Genomic DNA, 11,761 nt, shown 5'->3' with positions numbered 1-11,761 from the left:
ACCAAAAATATTAAGAACAAAATGAGTTTCTTCCTGAACAGTGGCCCATCTTCCATGTATTCCAATCTTGGATTTAATCAGGATAGATCCTTACTGAGAAAGATTACCACAAGATCCTCACATGTACATACTCTCATATTTAAGCTTCTGGATCTCATTATACTTTGATTGTATGTGGATCTATTGAATGAATGTTTCAATGGGTTTCAAGTAACAGAGCTCTTGTATGTACACCATTCATTTTCCGTATGTTACTTTCAGTAGATATCATGTATGCCCAATCACTGAATATCAGTAGAGGACACTATAAAAGCAGAGCAAACTTAGATGTTTTCTAATTCTGGAGTAGAGATATTGATACAGGCAGTGGAACATGGTGATCCTAATTAGCTATGAAGAGGTACAAAATCAAATGCGGCTCTCCTAATATAGTACATAAGGTCTCATGTTGATTGTTATGGGATACCACATGATATATCACAGGAAAGATGGAATGACACAGAAGGGACAAAATGTTTATTATCATGGGCCTTCTCCAATTAGGAATAGCAGCTATTCATAGGTTTACATAGATTCTGTCATTCATATGCAGACACATAATTTGTATTTCTGATAAAACCTTGGACGTTGTGTAGCCCTCTGCTTTTGCACACACACAAAAGAAAATATCACTACATCACATACAGAGTTTTATTGATTGAGTATGCAGTAGTCTTTGGTGATTGTTTTATCTATCTTTTTACATCAAATCTATTTACATGATATTCCTCAAAGTACATACACACTAGTGAGTTTTGTGGCACTGTTTATTAATGTATTATCTTTACATTACACAGTTTTCTCTCATTTTAGTGGCTTTGCTTTTTTCAGAACTGAACATCATCCTACCACTTTGTCAATACAGATGTCCTGCAATGTCTACTATGCAACATAAAGCATGTGGAAACCACACAGTAAGGCTCTTTAGGGGTAAGCACATGCTGAGAGCTCACTAGCATGGAGAGTTCATCATATCCTAGTACAATTCTGTGTTATGCTGTGTTCCTTATCTTTCTCAGGGCATTTTTAAATTCCGTGTTTTTTAGACTGTAAATGATGGGGTTACACAGCGGAGTTACTGCGATGTAGGACAAAGCCAAGATTTTGTTGTTCATCTTTGAAAAGGATGATGTTGGACGCATATATGCAATCGAGACAGAACCATAGAATAAAATAACAACAAAGAGATGAGAGGTGCATGTGGAGAAGGCCTTGTGCCTCCCATCTTTAGATCTGATCTTGAGGACTGAGGAAGCAATGTTGACGTATGAAACGATGATTAAAATGAATGACATCAGTGTCTGGATTGAACCCAAGACGTAGGTAAGTGTTTCAATTTTACCAGTATCACTGCTAGAAAGCTTCAGCATAGCCGAGAGATCACAGAAGAAGTGGTTGATTGTGTGGGTCACACAGAAGGAAAGCTGAGATACTAATATTGTGTGAGGTATTGTGTCAATGAGTCCCACAGTCCAGCAACCAGCGGCCAGCCAGGTACACACAGCCCTATTCATGATAACCATGTAACGCAATGGGTTGCAGATGGCCACATACCGATCATAAGCCATCAGTGTCAGGAGATTGATTTCTGTAGATGCCATCACTGTGAAAAAATACATTTGCACAAGACATTCACTGAGAGAAATGTTTGTGCCCCCATTAAAGAAGTTGACCAGCATCTGGGGAAAAATGATAGAGGTGTAAGTGATATCGAGGAAGGACAGATTTGAGAGGAAGAAGTACATTGGGGAGTGGAGAAGTTGGCTGGAATAAATTGTTGTTATTATTAGAAGGTTTCCCACCAGAGTCAGCAGGTAAATAAGTAAAAATGCAAGAAAAAGAGGAACTTGCAGATCCGGCATATCAGAAAATCCTATCAAGAGATACGCTTCCAGCATCGTCCTATTGTCTTCTCCCATTTCTCCTGAAGTACAGCTAAGCCTGAATTTTGAAATAATAAAATAATTAATTCTTATGAGCACTTATGAGGGCAAGCAAATGAGAACTATTTTGAAAACATTGAGGGGTATATTTATCAGCTTTGCATGGCTCTTGCGCCAAATAAGGTAACACCAGGGTGAAGCAAAACCTAGATGAGTGTTACCAAGACACGCAGAGCCATCTTGAATGGCTCTGTGATGCTTGGTAAATCTGGAGTAACAAGGCAGCACAGGTCGCCGCCTTGCAATATTCTATGTTGTGGGGCTGTTACATGGGAGGGTATTGTCACATATCCGCCCATGTATTGTGAGGCATTCCTAGATTTAGCAACACTTGTAGACCTGGGAATGCAGCAGAATTGTACGCTTTCCCACCAGAGGTGCAGCAAAGAGAAATACCTTCTTTTTACTCATTGTTGCCTCTTTCCATGTGTGCTACAGCATAACAAGGGAAATGCATCAGAGGATTGTTTTTGTGCAGGAAGGAACACCTGCCTGTAACACAGCACCCTTACCTCATGGTGCAAGGGTGCCTACATTGGTGCCAGGCTACTAACTGTGCACCAGCACATACTGAGAACAGGAATGAGCCATATCATAATAGATATTGTGCGTTCCTGCCCTCTCCTTTTCAGACAACTCACCAAGGTTTCTTGCTGCGTTGTGTACAAAGAAATGTCTTTTTTTTATCACTGATAATAAAAATGTTTCTTTATAAATGTTTTAGAATGTTTGCCCACGTGCTAGGAATTGGGGACATCCATTAAGATTGCTATTTGAAAACACAAATTTGACATTTAATAGCTGCTTTTGGGTAGGGTGAGGATGGTTACACTAAACCAGAATCGTAGGATTCAAAGCTACCTGCAGCACCTGTGAGGTCTTCTACTCAATGAAGTTGATTATTGGTCCATCTAGGTGGTGATTTGAGAGATGAATGCCGAATAAAAGTTTCTTTGTAAAAGTGATCCTAAGATGTAGAAAAACACATCCTAGTAAAACAATGTATTAGTTATCTAGTTACCGTGAACAGCTAAACTACACCTAGGGCAGATGTTGCATGAAAGAAGCTGAAGAGTGTGCCCCAGAGAAGGATGTACCAGACTCTTTGGAGAAATTATACAATTGTGTCTAATATTGACATAGAAATGAAGGGTGGCATAGGCACATCTATATTCTAGCGAATAGTCTCTCTATATTCAAAAAAGAGTTCGATCAGTGTGCAGTGTCTGATGTTGTGTACCTAATCACACCTAACATAAACTCAAGGGGGGAGCCAGCCTGCTAACCTGCCTGCTGGACTCAGATATGCACAACTATAAATGATATGCAATTGTTTACAGGAATCTTTTTTTAACACAATAATCGAAAGTTAATTCAGAGAGTTTTGATACATTTTTTGAAACAAAGTATTTTTGAATTTCAAAAAGCATGAATATCATGATATTCTTTTTAATCAGAAAGTGAATGCTAACAATCATTGAACATAAACAGTTATTTTGGCTTCAAGTTTTATTCAATATACAACATAGATATCTTAAGCCCAATACATTTCAGGACTTATTCATCCCTTCTTCACGGGAAACACTGTAAAACAATAACATAAGTAGACATATGTCAGCTATATACACAGTTACATATCTGTCAGCACCAATCCCATTAATGCTGGTGAAAAGTTGGATGTAAAATGTGCTTAGTTTTAAATAAAAGGGTAAAGTTGCCTTCAAGGGACTTTATTTAATCTATGTTTTGTTGATTCAATTATTACAGAGAAGGACCAATCGATCGTCCTTGGAGTGAATTAATCAGAAAAATCTAATATCTTAACCAAAAAACGTATTGTCAACATATAACATATAAACAAAGACACAAGGTGTATACGAAAAAATGTTTTTATCAAGTAGTTCATTAATGGAAATCAACTTCATATACAGATAAATAAACAAATAAGAATTAGGACTGTGGGTACACACATAAGTAAATTACTAAGTGACTCAACAGAACCTAAAAAACACCTATCCCAAAATACATTGAATAAAGCAAAGAAGGGGATAAGATGTGCTGTCGACGTTTCGGTTTCTTAGGAGTTAATTGCTGAAACCATCCTCAGGACTGTTATCAATTGTGATCTGTATGGAGATATTGTAATCTGTTTACAAAGTACTGTTACTGCATCACATAGAGAATTCGTTTGTGGATCGCAGTGTCTTTAACACCTGACTATTAGTTGTGGGACACCTGACTTCATATGGTAATCAAGGCTAGACGTGAAGTTGAGTTTTCACTCATAGAGCTCAGGTACTTTGCAAGGCAGAGAACATCCGGTGTGAATGAAGTACAGTCTTGTCAATCACCGGTAACAATATGGGACAATTAAGACCAGTTCTAGTTGGATTAGGTAAAACAGCGAGCAGTCATCAGTCCTGCACCGCCTAGTATTACGGCGAAATGGAATTAGAGAGCGTCTCGTCAGTACGGAGCCACTAATTCTTATTTGTTTATTTATCTGTATATGAAGTTGATTTCCTTTAATGAACTACTTGATAAAAACATTTTTTCGTATACACCTTGTGTCTTTGTTTATATGTTATATGTTGACAATACGTTTTTTGGTTAAGATATTAGATTTTTCTGATTAATTCACTCCAAGGATGATCGATTGGTCCTTCTCTGTAATAACTTGAATCAACAAAACATAGATTAAATAAAGTCCCTTGAAGGCAACTTTACCCTTCTACTTTCATTACCCAAGCCCTCAAGGGTATTCCGGGTCGCTCACTTCCTTGAAAATTAGTTTTAAATAAAGCAAAAGTCAATATGAACCATAAAGTAGATAGCTTATGCACCTAATCATAGAGCGACTAAAGTTAAAATTATGATAGACAAGATGAAGTGTGTAGAATGTCGTCACCAGTGTCCAAAATATAAAGTAAACCTTAAACAACTTACGCGCAAATTCAAGAGTCACCCTCGGGTATTACAAAACAGAAGAGATGATACCAGTTGTTCTGTGAAGTAAAATGACCTTCGTGAGAAAACATAGCTAACATCGAATCTAATGTCAGCGGACACCAACAGAATTGTAACCTCACCTACTTGCAAGCAGAACCGAGTGACATGTCCAACCTGAAAAATAAGAAAAATGGAAATGAAAAATGAACCCATTAACGACCCATTCCTCTTGACTCTAAACATCAAGTCTATCCGAACACCAAGCATAAGCTCGAACCATAAAATTGGGCTAATCCAGCCTTCGCATTCTAAGACATCCGAATCGCCATTAGCTTCTTCCTCCCAGATGCCAAATGTCAAGTGATCAAACAACGTTCCAACGTAGTTTCCATAGAAACTATCAAACACATTTAACCTCACGTGTCGTACCACGTACGGAAAGGAGCCAAAAAACGTTATCCTTAACCAGCTAAACAGCACCGTATCTGAACACACGCTCAGACCCTCATGTTCAAACTACCATCAACAGCCAGCAGTGACCCATATTTAAAGTGAATAATGAACAATGTGTCAAAAATGTGCAAAACATGGTATAAAAAGAAAGTTTGAGGAACGTTGAAAGGAAGTGTTAAAAAATAATCTACACAAGACAACATCACTTCATATCTCAAATGACTTTGCAAAGGCAATTCACATAATGCAAAAGCTCAATAAACTATATATGCCCATATTACAATGCATTTATTGAAAACAGCTCACTTCAACTCGGTCATTGAGACCCCTGTGCTCATTGTACCCAAACATTTTATCCAAAAGGTCTCCCTCTGCAGTAATCGTTTGTTGATGTCTAAACATGGAAAATCTGCGACTAACTCAATAATCTGGAATCTAAGTTGAGATATTGTGTAGTGTAGTTCCTATATTCCCAATAGGCTCTGTGCATTGGAATACTATATACTATAGATTAGACGTAGGGCTGAGGTCGACTAGGTCTCTAACAAATATATTAAACTTAATTGGGAGTGCCAGCTAGCTGAGAGGTCACTAGAAACTTTCTCAAATGAACAAGAAGGGATTCGTTTCTGACAACCACTTAAAACATGACAACTTTGTTTCCTGATATAAAAACGTATCTTCAGAGTCGCGGAAACAATAGATAGATATTTCACTCAGTCAATCATGCATGCTTCGTTTCACCAGAGGTGCAGAGAAATGGAGTGAAGGGCGTTTTCAATAAAAGTATTAATTGAACAGTCTTCTTTCTCATGCAGAAGAAATGAACTGCTACAATCATAATACTGGTTGCAAAGTACAATGCGTACAGTACGAAGAGTATTATAAAATAATTCTGTAAAAGCATGGTACGCTTTTTTAAGCCATATAAAATAACATAAAATACATACATTAATAAATAATGACTAAACATACTCAACTGGTGCTGCTAAAATACTCCTACCCCGGTGTACCTAACCGAGGTCTAGTACCAGGGAGGAAGTACGTGAGGTGTAGCTTAGTTTTAGTATTCTTTGCCAAGAATCTATCCAAGAATATTCTAAGGGTCTACTCAGCTCTGTACCTTGGTTTAGAATGAAGGAGGTCTGGTATCTCTCTCAGGACTCGATTTCCCGGCAACCTGCAAGGGTAGCCTGGAAACACTGGAGCTGGATTTCTCGGCAGGAGAAAAGACAGCGTCTCTCTCAGTGCATCTGCTGGAGGTTCGGCTTCCTTCGGCACTTGCTGTGGCAAGCGTGTCGTGTAGGTAGATAGTCGAACTGCTCCAAACCACTGTGTGTTTGCCTGGGCAAGTGTGGGCATATTTATACCTTAAAGGTGCCGAGATTGAGTAAGGTTGGACATAATAACGTCATCATAGACTCAGTTCTTTGAAAACTCCATGAGTTCTTGGATAAATCAATATTAAAGCAGGGGGAAGTCCCTGACTGCTGTAGGCGGGTTTTTCTAGGAAATCGCAGAAGTAGCCATGCCATATTTGGACTGCATAGGCTAAGTCTAAATATGGTTATGATTACCATGCCTATATAAGGGTCGAGTGAGTTATACCTATATATGGCATGAATCGGGAAAATTACACTAGGGTCCTAAAACGCCACACAACAATTGTATGATTTTTCTCAGACCAGTGTGTCACTAGGGAGGAAGTTATGATTTTGTTTTGTATTCTACTATTGTGTTCAGATATTCAAGTCTTAATTTTTCTCTCAGTTTTGTCTATATACAGCAGCCCCCAAGGGCTCTTCACTGCATAGATGATATTATTTGTATTGCAGTCACCTTTAAAATGAAGTTCAACTTTTTCTCCTGTGTGCGGATGAGAAATTACATATTACAATGTATACAATGTGTGCATTTACGCATTCCAGCTGTTTAGAAAATTTGTGGAGTTTTTCCTTTGGTTAACAGTTCTTTAAAGTTCTTAGTTCTAGTATTAGCGAAAAGGGTTCTTTGTGCAAAAATATTGTGAAAATCTGGTTCTTGTTGCAAAAACTCCCATCTTTTGCTGATTAAATTATGCATGTTTTGTGAGTTTATTGGGAATTTGGAAACAAAAATGCTCCGTTGAATTTCTGATCTTTGTTTTTTCTTCAGAAGATCGCTTCTGTTTTGTTGTAATGGGAGAAATGCTGATTCATTGCAAAAAACACAGTTGATGGACAGAATGCAGAACAATGTCTTACATTCAGCCCAGTACAAAGATCTGGGCCTCAATCCATCATTTTTTTGCACTCCACACCTCCCTAGGTCAGACAATGTCTATATGCAAATCAGCCTTGACCCTGTGCCTCATGGGAACAGTCCAGCCCGAACTACCAAACCATGTCTTTCCTAGACCGGAATCAAGCATCCAAGGACCGGTTTCTGGCTATCAGCCTTCTTCAGCCTGGATAGCTTGGCTCCAGTGATGTGGAGAGCCTGGGACTCACGTCTGAGCATACCCAGCCCACTCGGGGTGAAAATTGCAAAAAACACAGTTGATGGACAGAATGCAGAACAATGTCTTACATTCACCCCAGTACAAAGATCTGGGCCTAAATCCATCGGTTTTTTGCACTCCACACCACCCTAGGTCAGACAATGGATATATGCAAATCAGCCTTGACCCTGTGCCTCATGGGAACAGTCCAGCCCGAACTACCAAGCCATGTCTTTCCTAGACCGGAGTCAAGCATCCAAGGAGCGGTTTCTAGCTTTCAGCCTTCTTCAGCCTGGATAGCTTGACTCCAGTGATGTGGAGAGCCTGGGACTCTCATCTGAGCCTACCCAGACCACTCTGGGTGAAAATTGCAAAAAACACAGCTGAGGGACAGAATGCAGAACAATGTCTTACATTCACCCCAGTACAAAGCTCTGGGCCTAAATCCATCATTGTTTTGCACTCCACACCACCCTAGGTCAGATAATGGCTATATGCAAATCAACCTTGACCCTGTGCCTCATGGGAACAGTCCAGACCGAACTACCAAGCCATATCTTTCCTAGACCGGAATCAAGCATCGAAGGACCAGTTTCTGGCTATCAGCCATCTTCAGCCTGGATAGCTTGACTCCAGTGATGTGGAGAGCCTTGGACTCAAGTCTGAGCATACCCTGCCCACTCGGGTGAAAATTGCAAAAAACACAGTCGATGGACAGTATGCAGAACAATGTCTTACATTCACCCCAGTACAAAGATCTGGGCCTAAATCCATCGTTTTTTTGCACTCCACACCACCCTAGGTCAGACAATGGCTATATGCAAATCAGCCTTGACCCTGTGCCTCATGAGAACAGTCCAGCCCGAACTACCAAGCCATGTCTTTCATATACAGAAATCAAGCATCCAAGGACCGGTTTCTGGTTATCAGCCTTCTTCAGCCTGGATAGCTTGACTCCAGTGATGTAGAGAGCCTGGGACTCACGTCTGAGCCTACCCAGCCCACTCGGGGTGAAAATTGCAAAAAACACAGTTGATGTACAGTGTTAGACCTGTCAGGCCTTTTGCGTAGCCCCTCCTATTCATTATTTATTTTGTCCCCTTTTTGCCCCTCAAACACCTTATATCCTTTTGGGTCCACTAGATTTTTATGGTGTTGGCCTGGGGGATAGATGTTCTTTTGCCTTCATAGTTTTTCATCTCAGGCCTAGATGCCTTTCCCGACAGGAATTCCCTTAGATCTACAAAAAGGTGGCTACCAACTGTCACAACTGCCATTCCCTAGAATGCCCCATAGATTATCATTGGGGCCTTCCAGAACCTTCAGGACTCTACTGGACCCTGTGTGGACAGGCTATATAAGGGCAGAGGTCAGGAAGCCATTTTGTGTAGACTGTTGAGCTAGAGGAGAGAGGCAATGGTGAGAGGAGGTGGACGCGCTAGGAGAAGTTAGCTTGTCAGTGGGATAGGCAGCCTCTCCAAGGAGACGTTCCCCAGCTTATCTCTGACCAAACCCTCTTGCTAAGACTTGGTTGTTGGAGACATTGGTGGAACACTGATTGGCCCCTGTGAACCTTGCAATTCCTGCTTAAAGAAACGCTGTCTAAAAGAAGCTTTTTCCCAGCCTCTTGCCCTCGCCAGATCACCTTACGTCAGAAGGAGATTCGAGCGAGTAGCGGGATCCTGCGTTGACCGAGGCAGTGACAGGTGTTGCGCATGAGCAAAAGAGCGCTTAGCCTTGCGCAGGCTCCGTGGTACCTGCCTTGTGAGGGGAGTAGTGCTGGATGTGCGCAGGCCTGGGAGTGAACCGGAATCCTGCGAAGCTGAGGAGCCACCTGACGGAGACACTACTTCATCGCGCATGAGCAGAAGCGCCAACAATGAAGGAATGACGTGAGCAGCGCGGGGGATTAGTTCACCGGCAACCCCCGTCTGGCCTTCCTTCGGCATTAGCGCGAGAGCGGAGATCCCGTAGTCCGGAAGAAGAACAGCTGGAGTACGTACTTGGAGGGACTTTGCCTCGCTCTCTGTCATTCAGCCAAGTAAGGTGGCAGAAGGGGGGGAAAAAGGTTATCGTGTGACTGGGGGAGCGGGTCCTGCCTCTAGAGACGCCTGCAGTCCTGCCGGCTGAGGGCTGCGAGTAGAACGGCAGCAGCCGGTGAGTGGAGGAGTGTCCCTGGGTAACCCGATCAGCTGGTAGTGTGGCCGAGTGAACTAAACCGCCCCATCGGTGCAAGACTGGAGGGTCCCCTCCGAGGAAGCAGTAGATTGCCCTGTGATTAGAGGTGGAAGCCTTTTGAGGTTGACTGTGTGAAAGGGTTACACCAGTTTAGAGCATAAGGCTCCAGGAAAACGGGGTCAGTGGGTAACTCAACCTCAATAACAAGTCCTCTAGGTGCTACTAAGTGAGGACAGTTCCTGCTTGGGGACAGAGTGGAAATCTCCCTGCGCAAGGATTACAGAGCAGGATATATTTCTTATTCAGTTAATCTGGAGCGGGTGGGAGTTAAAAGTCAATGGAGTCAGTTGTGAGAGCTCCTGGAAATACTCTTAGTATGCCAATGTTTCATTTAAGGAACTGTGTAGACTGGCCTCTTTTAACCCTTCCCATCTCTCATTAACTGTGTAGCTCTGCTAGTAAATGTGAAGGAAACCGAATTGAACTTTGATGAAACTGACCAGAGAAATGTGAAATGAAATTGTAAGTGTTACTTGTCAAGCAAAGTGAGAAGAAATGTAAGGAGAAATATTGGTGTAAAAAGAAAAGAGATATACAGAAAAACCAAACTATTTTTATAAAGCAATCCATATTTTTCCATAATTACCGGTGTAGCGTCATTTTTTGAGTGGAATTGCTTGAAGTTACTGCTGGGTGGTGTGCAACCTTCACACATGTGCCTCTAATTGTTGAATGTCTTACCCTAGGCCAGGCTACCCTAGGTGACCTGACAATTCTAGGTCCAACAGACAGAATGCAGAACAATGTCTTACATTCACCGCAGCACAAAGATCCGGGCCTAAATCCATCGTTTTTTTCCACTCCACACCACCCTAGGTTAGAAAATGGCTATATGCATTTCAGCCTTGACCCTGTGCCTCATGGGAACAGTCCATCCCGAACTACCAAGCCATGTCTTTCCTAGACCGGAATCAAGCATCCAAGGACCGGTTTCTGGCTATCAGCCTTCTTCAGCCTGGATAGCTTGACTCCAGTGATGTGGAGAGCCTGGGAATCACGTCTGAGAATACCCAGCCCACTCGGGGTGAAAATTGCAAAAAACACAGTTGATGGACAGAATGCAGAACAATGTCTTACATTCACCCCAGTACAAATATCTGAGCCTAAATCCATCGTCTTTTTGCACTCCACACCACCTTAGGTCAGACAATGGCTGTATGCAAATCAGCCTTGACCCTGTGCCTCATGGGAACAATCCAGCCCGAACTACCAAGCCATGTCTTTCCTAGACCGGAATCAAGCATCCAAGGACCGGTTTCTGGCTATCAGCCTTCTTCAGCCTGGATAGCTTGACTCCAGTGATGTGGAGAGCCTGGGACTCACGTCTGAGCATACCCAGCCCACTCGGGGTGAAAACTGCAAAAAACACAGTTGATGGACAGAATGCAGAACAATGTCTTACATTCACCCCAGTACAAAGATCTGGGCCTAAATCCATCGTTTTTTTGCACTCCACACCACCCTAGGTCAGACAATGGCTATATGCACATCAGCCTTGACCCTGTGCCTCATGGAAACAGTCCAGCCCGAACTACCAAGCCATGTCTTTCCTAGACCTGAATCAAGCATCCAAGGATCGGTTTCTGGTTATCAGCCTTCTTCAGCTTGGATGGCTTGACTCCAATGATGTGGAGAGCCTGGGACTCACGTCTGAGCCTAC

At 41.9% G+C, this 11,761-nt stretch overlaps 1 protein-coding gene across 1 annotated transcript; it reads right to left on the bottom strand.

Annotated features, from left to right (window-relative positions):
- Window positions 1–1,031: 1,031 nt before the first annotated feature.
- Window positions 1,032–1,958, bottom strand: LOC147662682 (olfactory receptor 8D1-like). Its single transcript, XM_086950981.1, has one exon. It carries the CDS (start codon window positions 1,956–1,958, stop codon window positions 1,032–1,034), a length of 927 nt encoding a protein of 308 aa, XP_086807107.1.
- Between the last annotated feature and the right edge of the window lie 9,803 nt (window positions 1,959–11,761).

This window comes from Lissotriton vulgaris, unplaced genomic scaffold, assembly GCF_964263255.1.
Source record: "Lissotriton vulgaris unplaced genomic scaffold, aLisVul1.2 SCAFFOLD_2945, whole genome shotgun sequence".
NCBI lineage: Eukaryota > Metazoa > Chordata > Amphibia > Caudata > Salamandridae > Lissotriton > Lissotriton vulgaris.
Note: the sequence above shows the minus strand (reverse complement) of the source record. Positions and strands in the feature narration are given on the sequence as shown.